General features: G+C 43.1%; 1 protein-coding gene across 4 annotated transcripts in view; it reads left to right on the forward strand.

The window, feature by feature from the left end:
- The window catches only part of DAO (D-amino acid oxidase), a 137,075-nt gene that overhangs the window by 58,517 nt on the left and 57,021 nt on the right, over positions 1-21,537 (forward strand). The window contains exon 1 of one of the 4 annotated variants that reach the window (XM_075341716.1): positions 3,496-3,573. The exons of 2 other annotated variants lie outside the window; for them this stretch is intronic. Coding sequence is in view for 1 of the 2 variants with exons in the window: in XM_075341714.1 (XP_075197829.1) it covers positions 12,794-12,834 (41 nt within the window). In the remaining variant the exon portion in view is untranslated. Of the gene's footprint in view, positions 1-3,495; positions 3,574-12,760; positions 12,835-21,537 lie in introns of those variants that run through there. One more of the 4 variants, XM_075341714.1, reaches the window with a different exon arrangement.

The following is a 21,537-nucleotide window of genomic DNA, read 5'->3' on the forward strand; positions in this document are numbered from 1 at the left end:
AGTGATTTTTAGGGACAAGAATTTTTCAAATGAAGCGATTTGCAGATTATCCACTTACCACATTGTAAAATTAAATTAAATTGTCTGAAGGTAAAGGGACAATTTAAAAATACAACCTCCAATACAGTTTTTCCCAGCACATTGGTGCTCATGGTCACTCACTGTACTGGGAAATGCAGTGTAGAATACAGCCTATCAGCTTCAGTGGGGTTCAGGCAGTTGGACGTTCATTGATTAGGAAGTTATAGAAGATCGCAGAAATATGTCTATGGTTTCTGTGATGAGAATAACCTCAGTTCATGGTTAGTTTACATGTTTCATGGATAACAGGATGTACAAGTTCATCTCAATAAATTAGAATATGATCAAAAAGTTAATTTATTGCAGTAATTCAATACAAAAAGGTAAAAGCATATATTATATAGAGTCATTACAAACAGGGTGATCTATTTCAAGTGTTTATTTCTGTTAATGTTGATGATTATGACTTACAGTCAAAAACCCAAAAGTCATTATCTCAGAAAATTAGAATACTTACCACAAAACACCTGCAAAGGCTTCCTAAGCCTTTAAAATGGTCCCTTAATCTGGTTCAGTAGGCTACACAATCATGGGGAAGACTGCTGACTTGACAGATATCCAGAAGGCAGTCATTGCACACTCCACAAGGAGGGTAAGCCACAAAAGGTCATTGCTAAAGAAGCTGGCTGTTCACAGAGTGCTGTATCCAAGCATATTAATAGAAAGTTGAGTGGAAGGAAATAGTGTGGTAGACAAAGGTGATGTTAAGTCCCCACCAGATCTGCTCCATCAACTTCTGCTTCGATCACCAGGTTATGCCGTGTTCCTGCCGTGGATAGTGATGGTGATAGGAGAGGAGTCAATGCCAGCGTCGCTGGTGAGCGCAGGCTCCGCTCATCCACTAAGTTGGGTTTCCATGGGATCTGCAGTACCACTGGCTGACTGTAGGTGGTGTGTGTCTTCCAGCTGAAGTTACCATCATTCAGCTACAACTAATTGGAAGACACCACACCCTTCTTATTCTCCCTCCTGTCTGCTGACCACCTCCAAAGATAGTTCTGTATTCCTGGTTCCTGTTCTGTTTGTATAGTGATTCCTGTGTGCTGACCTCTGCTTGTTTTCTGACTACCCTCCTGCCTGTTGTTTTTGTACCTTGCTGCCAGTCCCGGATTTGACCTCCACTTTGTTTCCTCATTACGCCCTTGCCTGACGATTCTGTTCCTGTATTGCATTTCCTGGTTTTTGACCCTGCCTGACTACCATGGACTACAGTCTACCACAGGTGGTGATCTCTGTGTAATTCCAAATCCCTGTATAGGGGTTAAAGGGTTGCAGAGTTCTTAGGATCCTGCTTTGTGATCTTAGAAGTTCTTAGGATCCTGCTTTTCCTCTAGCTTCCCTCTACAACCAGTCTTAAGCTGGTGTCACACACAGCGACAACGACAACGACGTCGCTGCTACGTCACCATTTTCTGTGACATTGCAGCGACGTCCCGTCGCTGTGTGTGACATCCAGCAACGACCTGGCCCCTGCTGTGAGGTCGCCGGTCGTTGCTGAATGTCCAGCTTCATTTTTTGGTCGTCACTCTCCCGCTGTGACACACACATCGCTGTATGTGACAGCGAGAGAGCGACGAAATGAAGCGAGCAGGGAGCAGGAGCCGGTGTCTGGCAGCTGCGGTAAGCTGTAACCAGCGTAAACATCGGGTAACCAAGGGAAGGCCTTTCCCTGGTTACCCGATATTTACCTTCGTTACCAGCCTCCGCCCTTGCTGCCAGTGCCGGCTCCTGCTCTGTGCACATGTGGCTGCAGTACGCATCGGGTAATTAACCCGATGTATACTGTAGCAAGGAGAGCAAGGAGCCAGCGCTAAGCAGTGTGCGCGGCTCCCTGCTCTCTGCACTGTGACATGTAGCTGCAGTACACATCGGGTTAATTAACCCGATGTGTACTGTACCTAGGAGAGCAAGGAGCCAGCGCTAAGCGCGGCTCCCTGCTCTCTGCACATGTAGCACAGCGACGTTATGATCGCTGCTTCTGCTGTGTTTGACAGCTAAGCAGCGATCATAACAGCGACTTACAAGGTCGCTGTTACGTCACAGAAAATGGTGACGTAACAGCGACGTCGTTGTCGCTGTCGCTTAGTGTGAACCCAGCTTTAGTCTGTGGCTCCAGGCAAACATTACAAGTAAACAAAGAAGCAGGATAACCGCAGCCTTGATAGATATATTAAGAAAAGGCCATTCAAAAATTTGGGGGAGATTCACAAGGAGTGGACTGCTGCTGGAGTCATATTGACTTTTTGGATTTGAAATCTGTAAATAAAGCCATCAATTTTATTTTCTCATTCAGGGAGCTGAATTTTTTTTCTTTTGTGAATACTACTATGCCAAATATTTCTTTTGGAAATCAAGGTCCCAGAGTCTGGAAGAAGAGTGGAGAGGCCACAATCCAAGCTGCTTGAGGTCTAGTGTGAAGTTTCCACAATCAGTGATGGTTTGGGGAGCCATGTCATCTGCTGGTGTAGGTCCACTGTGTTTTATCAAGACCAAAGTCAGCGCAGCCGGCTTCCAGGGAAATTTTAGAGCACTTCATGCATCCCTCTGCTGACAAGCTTTTTGGAGATGGAAATTTTATTTTCCAACAGGACTTGGCATCTGTCCACACTGCCAAAAGTACCAATACCTGGTTTAATAACCACAGTATCACTGTGTTTGATTGGCCAGCAAACTTGCCTTACCTAAACTCCATAGAGATCTATAGGGTATTGTTAAGAGGAAGATGAGAGACCAAGCTGCACAACACCGTCCCCGGGAGCCTAGTCAACGGCAGCGGTGGTGTCCATCCATTCACCACAACCCGTGGGTGGCGTCACGAACTTAAATCTCCTGCAAACAACCGCGGCTCCGGCCGTGGACCTCCCCACCGAAGTCCCTATGTGTAGCGCCAACCCCCTTTCAGAGCGACGTGACCCCTCTGTCTGTGGAAAGCTCGAGCCACCTACCCACGAGCACGGATCCGAGCGGCTCGGCAGCCGGCCGAGCCCCGGGGCGGTACAGAAACATTTGTGTACCAATCTCAGGCCCCTTGTTCCGAAACACATAAGCCTTGGGCCAGTGTGGCCTGATATTGAGACACAAATGTTTTTAAAGGATTCTTGGATGTGAATTTTGAATAAAAGAACTTTTAAGGAAGAGAAAGGTGCTGGACAATTATCGTCCTGATCCCAGAGTTGTTTACTCTATGACCCTGATAGAACTGAAGAGGAAGAGGCTGTGTTCAATATCATATCACATTTGCCAAATATGTCTGAAACATCACTGTACATTTTTATAAGATGGAATAAAGAAAAGTGAGATCTTAATCATAAATCAGGTCCTTTGAACTCTTGAATTCTGCCTGCATAATAGGACTAAGAATTTGGCTCATTGTTGCATAAGGGTGGAGCAATGTAAATTCCCATTAATACTACAAGATTATGAATAACAATCTTACATAACATCCAGTAACACAGTTTTCCAACAAAACATTCTTATCCAGTGGAGAGAAAAGTGAGTACAGTGTTATTATTTCCTTATAGACTGTAAAAGAGACCTAAAATGCATTGTTGCCGGTAATTTGGGTGTTGTGTTCTTGTTCTCAGTGGCACGTATTATACTTATTAGGTTACACAATAGCTTGATCTGCTTATTTAGAGGCTATGCTAACAATCCCTTCCCGATCAGTACTGTATGTTGTGTCTTCATTACCTGTATTCTATTTTATTTTCTCTCTATTATTACATTTTTGTTATTACTATGCATGTTATTCAATTAAAATGCATATCTAAAATTCAATACAAAATGCAAAATAATAAAGACTACAAGATTATTTCGAGGAAGTATAGTTTAGGTTAGTATTTTGATACGTCTGTATAAATAATAGGTAGTCATTACTAATATTAATCTCTGTTCACAATTTCCTCATAGTTTTATCGGAAACCACAGTCTAGTGCCAGATTTGTGGTACGATAGATACCACCAGTGTATGCCACGCTATTCTTCCTGTCAAATGTAACAGAATCTGGGATATGCGGTAGAGGTGTATCCAGGCTTTCCGGCACGCGGGGCAAAAATCCAATTTGGTGTTTCCTCCCCCAAGCAGTTTGAGTAGTCGTCATGTGACTGCGCATTCATATGCGATTTGCTCACTTACAGTCATGTGCTAAAAAACTGTTCTTCGTATTTCTCTCAATGTTCACATAGAAAATGAGTTACAGGAGGCATCTGAAAGCTGTCATCACCAACAAATGCTTTTGTACAAAGTATTAAATACATTTCAGTAAGCGTGTTCAATACTTTTTCCCTGTGTCATTTCTCATTGTTACACATAACTTAATTTATGGACAAGGAGAATAAGGTTTATGGCACATTTGGAATTATGGCTGCTCAAGAAGGGTTCAAAACCTTGCACACTAAAATGAATATCATACAGGCAATCCCAAAATTGCAAAATGTGTAACGTTTCGATCCCTATGTATCCCTATATATTATATATAACATTTTTATTTTTGTTTCCTCTTCTGTATTTGTCTCATTTCAGTATCTGATGAAAACCCAAATATAGGGGTCGAAACGATACACATTTTATAATTTTTAGATTGTCTGTATGATAAAGTCCTTATATTCATTCTTGTGTGCCAGGTTTTTTGTATTTAAATAATGGATATCTATGTTTTGATTTGTTTGACAGTGTGGATTGGATGAGCTGTTACTGACATCTGGTGAGAAATTCATGTTACTAGTACCTTTAGAAGTATATTTACTTAGAAAATTGGTGACACGTTCAATACTCATTTCACCCACTGTATAAAAATATGTATGTGTCTATTTGTTCGTATACAGTTGTGCTCAAAAGTTTACATACCCTGGCAGATTTTTTTCTTTCTTGTCCTTTTTTCAGAGAATGTGAAGCTATTTATTGTCAAACTACTGTGGTTTCTTTTTTTAAATCATAATGACAACCAAAAACATCAAAATGACCCTGATCAAAAGTTTACATACTACAGTTTTTAATACCGTGTATTGCCCCCTCTAACATCAATGACAACTTGAAATCTTTTGTGGAAGTTGTGCATGAGGCTCTTTATTTTCTCAGATGGTAAAGCTGCCCATTCTTCTTGGCAAAAAGCCTCCAATTTCTGTAAATTCCTGGGCTTTCTTGCATGAACTGCGCACTTGAGTTCTCCCCAGAGTGGCTTAATGATATTTAGGTCAGGAGACTGGGATCACCACTTAAAACCTTCAGATTGTTCTGCTGTAGCCAATGACAGGTTGCTTGGCCTTGTGTTTTGGATCGTTGTCATGTTGGAACGTCCAAGTACATCACATGTGCAGCTTCTGGGCTGATGACTGCAAATTTGTCTCCAGTATTTTCTAATGACGTGCTGCATTCATCTTTTTTCAACTTTGACCAAGTTTCCTGTGCCTTTGTAGCCTCCACACCCCCATATCATCAGCAATCCACTTCCGTGCTTTACAGTAGGAATTGTGTTCCTTAATGTTTCTGGTTCTGCCCAAAAAGTTTGATTTTGGCCTCATCACTCCAAATTACCTCGTTCCAGAAGTTTGGAGACTTCTCTCTGTGCTCTTGGCATATTGTAGGAGATATACTTTGTGGGATTTGTGCAGTAATGATTTTCTTCTGGCAACTCGACCATGCAGCCCATTTTTCTTCAAGTGCCTCTTATTGTGCATCTTGAAACAGCCACACCACTCGTTTTCAGTGAGTCCTATATTTCAGCTGATGTTATTTGTGGGTTTTCGTTTGTATCCTGAACAATTGTCCTGGCAGTTGTGACAGAAAATTTTGTTGGTCTACTTGATTGTGGTTTGGTTTTTACAGAGCCCCTGATTTTCCATTTGTTAATCACAGTTTCAACACTGCTGACTGGCGTTATCAATTCCTTGGATATCTTTTTCTATCCCTTTCATGTTTTATACAGTTCAACTATCTTTTCTGGTAGATCCATTGACAATGCTTTTGCTTTCCCCATGACTCACAATCCAGAAGCGTCAGTGGCTGGATGAAAGATGCAAGAGTCTGTCTGGATCCCAGAAACTCACTTAGCATTTATGCGCACACAATAACAAACAGGTCACAGGTGAGGATGTTACCTTTATTAGCCATTCAAACCCATTTGTGTTAACTTCTGTGCATGGTATCAGGCCAAAATCACTAGGGCATGTGAACTTTTTATCAGGGTTATTTGGATATTTTTGGTTGTCATTATGATTTAAAAAGAGAAAACACAGTAGTTTGACAATAAATAGCTTCACTCAACCATTAACTATGCCAGGGTATGTAATCTTTTGAGCACAATATAGGATTTTGAACAATTTTAAAAAGAATTAAATGTAAAGCTGAGACATATGTTAGATTTTCCATGAAAGAAAGATCTGCTAATCTGCTGGATGAAATTTGTTGACCTAGCAAGCATGCGTATATTTCATGCATACATTTCATGTTGACCTGGCGAGTATAACTACCTTTCATTATGACAATGGGAAACATGGCAGAGGAACAAAGTGAAATATAAATAAAAAAAATACTAAATAAACAACATTGCCAAAAAGTTCCAGTAATTTAGCCACACCCAGCCAAAGATCACATGGCACGTAGACAAGGGATGTTCTCGTGTAGCTGTTTACCTATGTATGAAAAAAATTACACAGGTAAAAGCAAGATACATGGTGAACAACAATGGAGTATACCATATTTTTGGAATGTAAGACACTCCTTACCATAAGACACACCTTAAATTTAGACAGCAGAAAATTGCTAAAATATATTTTTCCTTTTTTTTTAACCTTTCTGTGTTGCAGTAAAGTCGAGGAATGATTAGCACTAATTTTTATGCAATGGGGTAGAAGAGGAAGGTAATAAATCTATTGTTAGTGTTTCTCTGTAGTGTGTGTATTATACAAACACAGCTCTACTACATGCACATTTACACTTACATACACAGCTCTGCTACATGCACATTTAGGCCTCACTCCCAGTTGCAATTAGCAAGATGAGTACACTCAGAGAAAACAACAGATTGCACTCACATCAGTGTTGCACAGTGAGGTAGTGCCATCTACTATTTTTTTGTCATGCCATATTGCCTTGTGAAAAAAATTGCAGCATGCTGCATTTGGCAGTGAGTCTCACATCACACATACCCATACAACTCTATGGGTGCGTGTGAAAAATTGCACTACACTTGGATGTCCTCCAAGTGCAGGGCGATATACGCACAGACAGGCAGTAGAGAAGAGGAAGAGATTACTCTCTCCCTCTTCTCTGCACCTGTGATCTGATCGCAATATCAGAGCACAGTATAATGACATTCGGCACATATTCTCAGCAGAGCATGAGCTGAAGGTCATTAGCATATCATGCCACACACTAGTGGGACCCCAGCCTTAAATATACATACACAGCTCTGCTACATTTACACTTACATACACAAATCTGCTACATGCACATTTGCACTTACATAAGCAGCTCTTCTACATGCACATTTGCGTACACAACAAGTGTTGTAAATGTCATCCGAGTGGGTACTGGTGTGGAGCTCCCTGGTCAGTTTTGGATTATTTGCACTTTAGAATGTTGCTTGTTCTGTGATTTTGTTTCTTCCCATTATATCTGCAGTTCTGTTTAAAATGTCAAGCACAAGAGTACCTGATATAGTGGGGGAGAGTCCGTGTAGTCTCAGTAGTTTTTATTATCAGGAGATTGGAATTTTTTCAGGTTTTTTTGCTGGCTGCAATCAGTTATCTGTCCTGTCCTGTTCTATATAGTAAGTCGGGACTCACCTTTGCTGATCTATGTTTTCTATCTGTGTATTGTATTTTCTAACATCACCATTGTGACATGTTGGGGGCTTGCTATTTCTTTGGGGACTGCTCCGAGGAAAGTTAGGATTCCTCATTTCTATCTTTGAGGTGTAGCAAGTTTCTCAGGCAGTCACGAGGTGTCTAGGGCTATTAGGAACATCCCACTGCTACTTCTAGCGTTGTTTGATAGATAGGGGATAGATGTGGTTTTTGATTTTTTCCTTATTAATGGGATTTTTCGTGATTATCCACGGTTACCAGATCATAACACACAAGTATTATAAATTACCAAATCTTGTAGTTCCGAGACTGTAGACGTTGAGCAGTTGCAGGAAATTCTATCGATTAACAGACGGAACTTTCAGATCATGTGATCAGTCACATGACTTGAAAGGTCCAAAAATTACTCATGTGAAAGGTCCTTCAGCCTCCATTCAGTTCCCAGTAAGCTTTCTCTCCTGCTCTACACCAATCACATAGATCAGTGGAGAGCTGGAGGAGAGATGGCAGGTTTCTCTTTGATTGGGGAAGATGTGGTGTCATCTTCTCCTCCATCATAGGAAGCTGCCTCCAGGCCGTAATACGCAAACACTTTTTAACAGGAATTTTTCCTTGTTAAAAAAGTGCGTTTTATAGTACAACAATTATAAAAATTATAGTTTCAACAATTTAAACAAAAAATCTCCTTTAGGCTACTGCCCATATCCTTAGATAGCTGTGGAGATGCGACAAATGCCTAGATGAGATCTAGTACAACTGTAACAGTTTGAGCTTGTAATAAATGTCAGCGGGTTGCAAGACTGTCAGCCAATGGGAAGTCTGAACACTAAAAACCATTAGGTTGCTGGAGAACACTACAGAACCTGTTTTCTTCTGTATTCAGCTTGTGTTGTATCCTTATTGCCAGAGTCCAGTTTCAATTATACATTCAGTGGCTTCAAAATCCCTAGTGGTCTTCTGATCATTGCAATCACTGGAGGTTATAAACAACTGGCATATTGTTGCTTTACCATTTGTGCACCACTACCCTTTGTCACCTACTATGACCCAGTGGGTTTTGTAATCCCTTGTGGTCATGATGGCATTTCTTATGATGAACATATTCATGTAAGATGTACGAGTAATAACCCCACCATGACAATTCTGATCCTATGGGTCACCCCTGTGGCTGTGACACACAGGATCCGGTCTGGATTGATCAACCGCATTCCCCAGGAAGAGGGGTTAGTCCTTCGGTCGGGGGTCTGGTGTGTGTGCTTCATCTGGCTGCTAATACTCAACTAATTCCTCACTCACGCAAAGGTCAGTGCGCCCTTAGGTAGAAGGGTATGGCTGTATGGCCTGGGAGAGCTCTGTCAGTTGCAGTCTTTCTTACGTATTAGCGTCCCCTGAGGGTGGGATGAAGTGCCTTAACGGACTTCATGACCTGGTCCATGCCAGTGTGAAGTGTAGTGATGGAAGGAGAGGCCTAGAGGTGACAGAAATTACCCAGGTGCCAGAGATACGGACTGCTGCTAAATTATTTATGAGAGGAAAAGTTGTAAGGAACCCCTATGGGCAGAGTACCGGTGCCAGCGAAGCACGGACCAAGATGATGCAGAAGATAGCAGAAAATAAAGTTGGCTTGTTTTGAGAAAAGAAGCTTTGATTGGACTATTTCCTGAGAATGTGAATGTGGTGTCGCCTGCAATGGATACGGAGTCCTCCTGTGTGAGGTGCAGCGACGGGGAGGTGATGGGTTAATGACAGGCTGTGCTGTGACCTGTCATTCCTCCTGAACGCACGACTACAATCACTGCCTGCCCCGTGCCCTTCACCACAGAAGCATGCGGCTCATGTTCTCCTTGATGCAGTCTGCAGGGAGCTAATTTTGTGGACAGTCTGCAGTTCTGTTGTGACTATGCGTGCTCCCGTGGTCATAACAAGAGCAGAGGTTGTGAGGCGGCATGCACTGCCTTCTCATAGTGCCTACGGCTGTCTGCTGAAAGACCTTATTCACAGAGATGGCGCCGGAGATAGCGCTATGCGCAGGCACCGATTGCGACACCATCTAAGTGAAGACTTTTATGCAATACTTCCAAATGACACTGCGCATGCACCGGAATTAATGTGCATGACGGCGACAGGGGGAGAAAGGCCAGGCAGGCAGACATGGCCGGGAATAGGTCGCAAGATTCGACCCACATATTCCCGCCCCTGTTGCACCTGTCAATCAAATAACAGTGCATTGCTGGAATTTTACTTGCACATATTTCGGAAATACAACATTGAAATTCAGATCAAAAGGTACGCTTCCATTCAGCATCCTATCACCAGTATAGCACTGGCTTTACCTTTATATATGAAAATCCTCATGGTTGGTTCTCTTTAACCTGTTTCACAATTAGATTCTTATTTAGGGTCTTACCACAGGGCCTCGTAGGTTATCTTATAGGCAGATCTTCACTTATCTGACCTGATTATCTGTCTTTGTAACGTAATAACAAGTCCAAACCTAATCAGCATGACTGGTACTGGAGCATTTGCAGCAATATGTAATATTTGCATTGACCCATGTGCTCCTTTTTGCCAGTGGCTAAATATCTCTTTCTACTACTGAATAACCCATAAAATTGATCCATGGTGACAGATGTGCCCATCCGCATCATAACCTAACCAAGAGGTTGGATGTTTACCTACAAATGTTGCATTTCTGATAATATTTGTGCTGTTGATATTACTATTATACAAGTACAATATGTAATAATGTAATATGGAAAGACACATTTATACATACCTCCTAACTTTCGAAGAATAGAAAGAGGGACAAAGCATGCGGCGCGTGCAACGCAGTGTGACAAATTTTGACCACGCCCCCAAACGATACCCATTTGGCCGTGAGGGATGTTCAGCAGATGCCCCGGACTGTTCATTCATTCATTCATTCATTCATTCATAGTCGTATCAGCCAGAATTCTCATATTTATATAAGCGTCACTATATGACATGTGGCTTTATTGTGTCTGTGAAACCATTGCAGAAATCCGGTGTTTTTTGTTTTTTTTCAGGATCTGAACCAAATTATACAATAACAATATTCTTTTATTATGGCATTTTTGCTGCATTCAAAAATTCTATTTTTATCATTTCTTTATAGTAGTTTTATAGGAGCAAAATAATCTATCCATCTATTATCTTTCTTTCTATCTATCTATCCATTATCTATCCATCTATCCATTATCTATCTATCCCTCTATCTGTCTATCTATCTATCTATCTATCCCTCTTTCTAGCCATCTATCCATTCCACTTTCCATCCATCCATCCATCTCTCTATCACTCTATCCATCATCTATCCCTTTTTCTATCTATCCCTCTTTCTAGCCATCTATCCATCTATCTTCTATGCCTCTTTCTATCTATTATCTATCCCTCTTTCTATCTATCCATTCATCTATCGATCTATCTGTCCATCTATCCATCTTTAACTATTATCTATCCCTCTATCCATCTATCTATCTCTCATCTATCTATCATCTATTATCTATCCCTCGTTCTATCATCTATTTATTTATCATCTATCCCTCTTTCTATCTATTCCTCATTCTATCTATCCATCCATATATATATATCCATCTATCATCTATCCCTCATTCTTTCTATCTATTTATCTATTATCTATCCCTCTAGCTATCTAGCTATGTAACTGAATAATTTGCTTGTGGCTTATTCTGCCTTTAATTCAGGTCAAGATTACCAAATCCTCCTATACCTGGCAATACAGGCAGTGGCTCAATGGTAGAGCTGCTGCCTATGGCCAAAGAGCTCATGAGTTCTAGTCCCATCCTGAAAATCAGAGCAGATGAAAAGTTGATTTATGCCCTGCTCAGCTTGAGTTAATTTATTCACTGCACTGAGGGGAGGAGCTGGGACAAGAGCTGTGATCAGCCAGATTGTGGGAGAGAGCCCTCAAATCAGGACAGTACCTCTGAATCCGGGAAGGTTGGGAGGTATGTTTTGACCTCTTATGCCGAACAGAACATTCAACATTATGTTCACCTGTATCTGTCAGTTCCATGATATATAAATATAACGCCGCTTTTAAGTTAAGGCTACTTTACCCGCCCCCGTCGTTTTTGCGTCACGGGCAAATCGCTGCCCGTGGCGCACAATATCGCTAGTACCCGTCACACATACTTACCTTCCTAGCGACGTCGCTGTGGGCGGTGAACAACCTCTTTTTTTAAGGGGGAGGTTCGTGCGCCGTCACAACGACGTCACACAGCGGCCTGCCAATAGAAGCGAAGGGGCGGAGACCAGCCACATTAATGACACGCCCACCTCGTTGCCGGAGGATGCATAAACGCTGCTGTTCGTCGTTCCCGGGGTGTCACATGTAGCGATGTGTGCTGCCTCAGGAACGACGAACAACCTGCGTCCAGCACCAGCAACGATTTTTTGAAAATAAACGATGTGTCAACGATCAACGATTAGGTGAGTATTTTTGATCGTTAGCGCTCGCTTGTAGGTGTCACACGCAACGACGTCGCTAACAAGGCCGGATGTGCATCACGAACTACGTGACCCCAGCAATATCTCGTTAGCGACGTCGCTGAGTGTAAAGCGGTTTTTAGTATCAGTACAAGAGTTTGTTGTAATACAGTGGATTTGAAAAGAAACAGATGCCCTCCATACACTCTTGCCAGAGATGTCCCTACAGATCACCCCACATCCCCAATTACAGCCGCACATTCCTCCTACAGAGCAGGTTGTAATTTTTATTTCAGCCACTGTAGTGCTGCAATGAATGGCCCCATTGTACTTATACCATAGAGTTACGTAACTGAAAATGAAAGTGAGCATCACTTCCTTGTGTTCAGCTCCTGGCTGCAGGCTTGTGGGAAGCTGCACTTATTCATTGTGAGCTATGTTCTGGAAAGGCGCTTCATGTCTGGTTTACACCGCCAGGTACTGTTTTCTTACTTTGCTCAATGCCACATTTTATGCTTATGATATTAGGTTGGCATTTTAGTGCCCAACAATGTAAAGTCACAACCCCTAACTGCAACAATTACAGTTTAAAGGAACAGTACAACTAAAATGTAACATATCAGACCCATTTTTGCAGTAAATTAAGTCAAAGTAAGGACAACTATCAGGTTTTGCAAAGTAAGACTAGTCAGACTCAAGATGAACCAAATGTATAGAACAGCATAAGCCCTTATAATACATTTGGCATATAATACTGTAGTTTACAGTGTAAAAATTAGACCGTATGAGTCGATTTTCCCCAATATTTCAGAATTTTATATAGTTTTAAAAAAATCCTAATACTTTTTCTGTTAGTAATGATGACTGCAGAATTAATAAAAAATGCCCCATGAATGTTAAATCATTGCATAATAAAATCAGCCTTTGATGCTGACTAAACTCCATCCTCATTCAGTAAAATATTCACAGCAAGCAATGGCTGCAAAGTGATGTACTAGGGAACCGTCTGATGTCAGTGTGCACCCCTCTGCATGCCCAATGAGGTTCAGGACCCAAAGGTCTGCCAAGTCACATAGCAGACACTTAGGGTATTGTGTGCCTGGGGTATTGAAATCAGTGAAAGTGTTCTGTTACCAAAAAATTGCTTGATCTTCAAAATACTGCGGTAGAGTAAACCTTCTTATGAAGAACTATTAAGAGGGATTGTGTTTTTTTAGAAAACCCATATTGAAGTACAAATGCTGAGTTAATAACACAAGCAGAAACCAGATATGAAGAATGTCTGTTTCTTACGCTGGGTGACCTGTAATACCCATGCATTATAGTTTTATATATATCATGTTTTCATAAAAAAAACAAACACATTTATCTGTCCCCACTGGTGGACACAGACTGAAAGGGCCCCTGTGAAAGGACAGAATATGGGCCCTTTGCAGTTCAAAAGCTCCTCATAGCGCACAATGCCACCAGTTTTGGAAGTAGAAATGGGCTCTCTGAACCTTTGGGCCCCTGTGCAGCTGCACAGGTTTCACCAGTGATATAATTTACCCCCAAAACTACTGGTATTTGCCTTCAAGAATATTTTTCCAGAAAGCCCTGATTTGAGTCCACCCACCGTGCTATTGCCCTTTTCTCCCTTTAAGGTTTATGAACTGGTCCGTTTCAATAGTGTCTAATAGTACGATGTTGTGATTCTGACACAGAAACACTGTTGTAACAAGTTTTAATTAGAGCTACTCTGCATGACAACTTGAGACAGTCTGTCACTGAGGCTTCAAGCTTGCAAGTTACACACTGAAGAGCGGCACAGAGTATACAACAATTGATGATACAGGCCTTGTTGTTTGCTCTTCAGGACTGAGGCACAGAGCTTGGTTGTTATGCATCAGTGTAAAGCCACACAACTTAGTGGTTACAGTCAACAATAATAACAGTTACTTTACAGCAGGCTATTGTTAATTCACAATATATAGTATTGGACAGCGGTAGCGACCATAGTTCCTCTCACTTGGTAAGGTCTGCAGTGTTACTCCATAGAACAAGCCAGAGTACACCTTTACTGTGCTGGCCAGTGATTAACTCACTGCCATAGCCCAAGAAATTATTCATCATAGCTGGTTGCAAGGCAGTCTAGCTGGTCACTCAACAATCTCATACATTTCTCAGGGCGTCTCACTTTTTCCTAACCCAGAAGATAGTCCATTCCTTAGCAGGAAATTTCTCTGTACAATCACACACAACTCAATAGACATTAGGGAGCATTTCGGCTCCCACTCTTACACCACTTCCTCATCTAGCCCCCTATCTGTCAGTGCCCCCCATGGTTCAGTTCTTGGACCCCTGCTGTTCTCCATCTACACCTTCGGCATGGGACAGCTCATAGAGGCCCACGGCTTTAAGTATCACCTCTACGCTGATGATATGCAGATCTACCTCTCTGGACTTTACATCACTTCCTTACTAACCAGAATCCCACAATGTCTGCTATTTCATCCTTTTTCTCTACTCGATGTCTAAAATTGAACATGGACAAAGCAGAATTCATTATCTTCCCTCCTCCTCAGTCAACCCCCCAACTGACCTATCCATCAAAGTCAATGGCTGCTCACTTTCCCCGGTCTCACGTGCTCGCTGCCTGGGAGTAATTCTAGACTTTGCTCTCTCTTTCAAGCGACACATCCAAGCCCTCTTCACTTTTTGCACCTGCAGCTCAAAAATATTTCCTGGATTTGTAAATTCCTTTCCCAAGAAGCTGCAAAAACTGTAGTGCATGCCCTTATTATCTCTCACCTGGACTATTGCTGTCGCTGGTGGAGGAGGGGAGGCTGCGCTCACCCACTGCTCGGGTCCGGCTACTGCTGCTGCTGCTCGGTGGTGGCTCGAGCGGTGGGCCGGATCCCGGGGACTCGAGCGGCGTTCCTCGCCCGTGAGTGAAAGGGGGGGTGGTGTGTGGTTTGGGGATATTGTCCTTGACGCCACCCATGGTTGTGGTGAAGTTGTGACACCACCGCTGCTCTGGACGGGAATCCCGGGAGCGATGACAGGGAGCAACTTGGATGTTGGTTCTCCCCTCCGTGGGTAGGGGGGTAGGTTGTCCCGGGGCCCGGTGAGGGTTAGGGATGACAGGCGGGTTACGGGGCCTGGTGAGGTGCAGGGTCGCGGGGGCAGCGCTGTGCCGCACGGCACGGTGGTACTCTCTCAGCCAGTAATTCACATGGAGTCTCTGGTCAAACAAACGGCTGGATGGACGGGTCCCACAGACGGCTACGGTTACATAGTTACATAGTTACATAGTTACTAAGGTTGAAAAAAGACCTAGGTCCATCTAGTTCAACCTTCCTCCACCAGTTCTACATTTGGTCACTAAGTCATTTATAACCAACAATGTTGTGTGTACTGAGGAAATCATCCAGCCTTTTTTTGAAAGATGTTATAGTATCTGCCATTACTACCTCTTGTGGTAGGGCATTCCACAGTCTGACTGCTCTAACTGTAAAGAACCCTTTCCTATTTAGCTGTCGGAATCGCTTTTCTTCCACTCGCAGTGAGTGCCCCCTTGTTCTTAGTATTGTCTTCGGAAGAAATAAGTCATGTGCCAGTCCTTTATATTGACCACACATATATTTATACATATAAATGAGATCTCCTCTGAGACGTCTTTTTTCTAAGCTAAACATATCTAACTTTTTCAACCTGTCATCATATGGGAGGCCTTCCATTCCTTGTAGTAGTCTAGTTGCCTGCCTTTGAACTGACTCTAACTTCTGAATGTCCTTTTTAAAATGTGGAGTCCAAAACTGGATCCCATATTCCAGATGTGGCCTTACAAGTGATTTATAGAGGGGTAATAATACGTTGGGATCGCGGGATCTAATCTCTCTTTTTATACACCCTATAATCTTGTTTGCTTTTGCAGCTGCTGCCTGACATTGAGTGCTGCTGCTCAGCTTATTTGTAATGAGAATACCCAAGTCCTTCTCCTGTTCTGTAGTCCCAAGTTTACTTCCATTTAATGTATACGCAGTTATAGGATTACTCCGTCCTAGGTGCATTACTTTACATTTATCAACATTAAATCTCATTTGCCAAGTATCTGCCCATTCTGACATCTTATCCAGATCTTTTTGTAATATTATACTATCAAGGTCAGTTTTTAATATCCTACATAGTTTGGTGTCATCAGCAAAGACTGACACTTTACTATCAATCCCATCCACAAGGTCATTAATAAAGAGATTAAAAAGAATTGGTCCTAGCACAGATCCCTGCGGCACCCCACTGCTGACTATGGCCCATTTAGAGAATGTTCCATTTATGACTACTCTTTGTTTCCTATCTTTTAGCCAATTCCTTACCCAGGTGCATATAGTTTCCCCCAGTCCTTGCTTCTGGAGCTTTAGGGGTGCTTCACACACAGCGAGCTCGCTGCCGAGATCGCTGCTGAGTCACGCTTTTTGTGACGCAGCAGTGACCTCATTAGCGATCTCGCTGTGTGTGACACTGAGCAGCGATCTGGCCCCTGCTGCGAGATCGCTGCTCGTTACACACAGCCCTGGTTCGTTTTCTTCAAAGCCGCTCTCCTGCTGTGACACACAGATCGCTGTGTGTGACAGCAAGAGAGCGACAAATGACGCGAGCAGGGAGCAGGAGCCGGCGTCTGACAGCTGAGGTAAGCTGTATCCAAGATAAACATCGGGTAACCAAGGTGGTTACCCGATATTTACCTTAGTTACCAGCCTCCGCAGCTCTCACGCTGCCTGTGCTGCCGGCTCCGGCTCTCTGCACATGTAGCTGCTGTACACATCGGGTTAATTAACACGATGTGTACAGCAGCTAGGAGAGCAAGGAGCCAGCGCTAAGCAGTGTGCGCGGCTCCCTGCTCTCTGCACATGTAGCTGCATTACACATCGGGTTAATTAACCCGATGTGTACTGTAGCTAGGAGAGCAAGGAGCCAGCGCTCAGTGTGCGCGGCTCCCTGCTCCCTGCTCACACTGGTAACTAATGTAAACATCGGGTAACCATACCCGATGTTTACCTTAGTTACCAGTCTCCGCAGCTTCCAGACGGCGGCTCCGTGCAAGCGCAGCGTCGCTTGCACGTCGCTGCTGGCTGGGGGCTGTTCACTGGTCGCTGGTGAGATCTGCCTGTTTGACAGCTCACCAGCGACCATGTAGCGATGCAGCAGCGATCCTGACCAGGTCAGATCGCTGGTCGGATCGCTGCTGCATCGCTAAGTGTGAAGGTACCCTTAGTATAAGCCTATTATGTGGTACAGTATCAAATGCCTTTGCAAAGTCCAAATAAATCACATCAGCTGCATTACCAATATCCAGGTTTGCACTTACCCCCTCATAGAACCCCAACAGGTTGGTTAGACATGACTTATCTTTCATGAATCCATGCTGTCTGTCAGTTATTATATTATTTTCTGCAACATATTTTTGCATGTCATCCCTTAAAATGCCCTCAAAAACTTTGCATACTACTGATGTCAGGCTTACTGGACGGTAGTTGCCTGGATCTACCCTCTTACCTTTCTTAAATATCGGTACCACATCAGCAATCCTCCAATCCTGAGGCACCAACCCTGTTACAAGCGAGTCTAAAAAGATGAGATACAGCGGTCTGTCAATTAAGGAGCTCAATTCCCTCAATATTCGTGGATGAATGCCATCTGGCCCTGGGGATTTGTCAATGCTTAATTTACTCAGACGTAGGCGTACTTCTTCTTGTGTTAAATTAATTATATCGGGTGGTAAACTTTGATTTTTCACTTGTTGAATGATGCCTGGTACAGTCAGTTCCTTGGTGAACACAGATGAGAAATGCCTATTTAATATCTCAGTCTTTTGTTTGTCCTCTATAACTAACTTGTTATTATATTTTAAGGGGCCAATACTATCCTTTGTTTTCCTTTTGGCATTAATGTATTTATAAAAGATTTTGGGATTTATTTTAATGTCATTGGCGATTTTTGTTTCAGTAGCTAGTTTTGCTTGTTTGATTTATTTTTTGCATTGCCTATTGATATCTTTATACTCCTGCAATGCTATTTCTGTATTCTCAGCCTTCAAGATTTTAAACGCCCTTTGTTTTTGTTTTATTATACTTTGTACAGTCTTATTTATCCATAGTGGTTTCTTTTTATTCCTGGACATTTTATTACCAGAGGGTATAAGTTTTTTACAGGACTTTAGCAATATATCCTTAAACTTTCCCCATTTATGTTCAGTATCCCCAGTTACCATGACTTTGTCCCAATCTACACATTTAAGCTCTTCCCTTAATTTGTTGAAATCAGCTTTCCTAAAATTCCAGGTTTTAGCATTTCCCCTTTGAAATGTTCTATTGAATATTACGTTGAAGCTTACCATATTATGATCGCTGGTGCCCAAGTGCTCCCGGACCTGTAGATCTGAAATTGTATCCGGTCTATTTGACAGGACCAAATCTAGCAAATTATCTCCCCTCGTCGGTTCATCTACCATCTGAGAGAGGAAATGGTCTTGAATGGTAGATAAGAATTTACAGCTTTTAGCACAACCAGAAGATTCTATGTCCCACTGTATGTCTGGATAGTTGAAATCCCCCATAATAAGAACCCGATTATTATAATTAGCTGCCTTTTCAATTTGTTCCAGCATTTCACCCTCTATTTGTTCAAGTATGTTAGGAGGCTTATAGCAAACTCCAATTAGCATTTTTCCATTATTCTCCTCCCCATGTACATTTACCCATACTGACTCTACATTGTTGCAGTTCCCCCCAATGTCATCATTCAACACAGGTTTTAGGTTAGATTTGATAAATATACACACCCCACCACCTTTTTTGTCTTTCCTGTCCCTCCTAAATGTACTATAACCCTGTATGTTTGTCACCCAGTCATGGCTTTCATCCAGCCAGGTTTCCGTAATGCCCACCTCATCATAATCCATGGTTGACATAAGAGTCTCCAATTCATTCATTTTGTTTGCAAGACTTCTTGCATTTGCCAGTAGACATTTAATCCTATTAACACCTTTATTACTCCTAGCCTCCCTACGTTCCTTGCATGTCCCATCCCCCCCTAATCCTTCATTGACCCCTACCATCTCACTGTCTCTATCTGCTCTATCTATCCCCTTTTTTTTATCTATCCCGGTTGTTCTCCTCCCGGTAGGTTGATGGTGACTACCTTTCCCTGCACCTGTGTTGTGTTTACGGTTCCAATGGCTTCCCACCGGTAACCTGCTCCCCAGCTTGGATGGATGCTGAAGGAGCCCCTTTTGCCTGCAGGCTCTGGCCCTGGGAACTGTAGCCTTGGCGGTGACTGTGTTTCCCTTTACGGTGTGAGCTGTTGCCTTCAATCGGGTCTTGACTGCTGGGAAACCCCGGAGGTTCCCTTCGCTAACGGATTTGACCAGTTTTACGGCGACTCCTAGCCTGGTCGGGGTCCGTAAGCCCTGCCGAATGGTGCTGGCTTCTCTTTGCTCCCCGATCCGGTACCGTCGGGCCACCGCCCGTCCCCGGTCCTTACGGTTCACTCCAATCAGCCTCTCCTGCAGACAGTCTCCACCGTCTGCCAACCTTGCTGTATGTGCCTGGGCCACACACCCGGACACCGTCAGGCTGCTCCTCTACCACTTCACTTTCTCACTCCCAAAACTGATCTCCCTCCTTTTCCCGCCTCCAGGACTGTGAACTCCTCGGTGGGTGGGACCAACCGCCTGGCCCACCCAATGGTGTGGACATCAGCCCCTGGCAACAAGGATTTTTGTTTGACTTCGGTGTGCCTAGCCAGGGTGTGGGGTGTGTTGGTGTAGTACCTGTGACGTCCTGGCTTGTCCAGGTCGCCACATTGCAACCTCGTGCTCTGTAGCCTCTCTTCTCACAGTCTGGCACCCCTATAATCTATTCTAAACTATGCTACTCGACTAATCCACCTGTCCCCCCACTACTCCCCAACCTCTTCTCTCTGCCAATCCCTTCACTGGCTTCCCATTGCCCAACGACTCCAGTGACCTAGTCTCCCGGTACTTACCAGCACGTAACCTTCGATCCTCACAAGATCTCCTTCTCTACTCCCTACTGACTAACTCACTTTGGCCACAAAATGCATTAGGTGCTAGACACTCCATAACCTAGGACAGAGTTTGTAAGGCACAATGCGGTAAGGGGCTGCTGATAAGTCCTTGGCTTTGTGATTTTTTTTTTTCTATGGTAACGAATCTTATATTACATAAAAGCCTTTTCAAAATCTTGTGTTTGTTGCTTATGGCAACAGTGTTCTATGCACGCGGAAAAAAAAATGTCTAATGCAATATTCACAGCAACTGAGAGCAGAGGAGTGATAAAAATCTTGTTTCTGTAAGGAAAGTCTGAGAAGGATATTCATGGTGATATACTTCAATGCCCTTCATTGTCGATACTGTGCACAATCTCATATTGCAGAATCAACGAATTTCAGCAAAAGCAATAACAGTCATCATGGGAATTTCCCGTGAACGTGTTTGTGTCATTATCCATGAACATTTGGACATGAGGAAGCTATCTGCAAAGTGGGTCCCCAAATGTTTGCCACTAGATCAGAGAAGCATGCGACTGAAAACTTCCTGGTAAATTAGTCAGCGTTTCTGGACTGATAACAACTTCCTGGATTGACTGGTCACTTTGGATGAGACCTGGATTTATTTATATGACCCTGAAAACAAGGAGCAGTCAAAAGAGTGGCAGCACAGTGGTTCTACTTGTGCAAAGATGTTCAGGGTGCAAAAATCAGCCACTAAGGTGATAGCACCTGTATTCTGGGATAAGGAGGGCGTATTGCTAGTGGACTACCTTCAAAAGGGTTCTACCACCAATGCAAGGTATTACAATGAACTGGACCAATTGAAGGCAGCTCTGAAGGCCAAAAGGCACGGAAAGCTGTCCAAAGGAATCTTGTTCTTGCAAGACAATGCCTTTGCTCACTCTGCACAAATGACCACGGCAAAACTGGCAGACCTGGGCTTCCAGCTGGCTGACCACCCACCTTATTAACCAGATCTATCTCCCTCCGACTATCATCTGTTTCCAAACCTGAAGAAACACCTCAAGGATACCAAATGTCACACCATTTCTGATGCCATGGCTGCTACGGATGCCTGGTTTGAGGCACAATCGTAATCCTTCTTTTTGTTTGGCTTACAGTACTTGG

This window comes from Anomaloglossus baeobatrachus, chromosome 1 (genome assembly GCF_048569485.1).
Source record: "Anomaloglossus baeobatrachus isolate aAnoBae1 chromosome 1, aAnoBae1.hap1, whole genome shotgun sequence".
NCBI classification, from domain to species: domain Eukaryota; kingdom Metazoa; phylum Chordata; class Amphibia; order Anura; family Aromobatidae; genus Anomaloglossus; species Anomaloglossus baeobatrachus.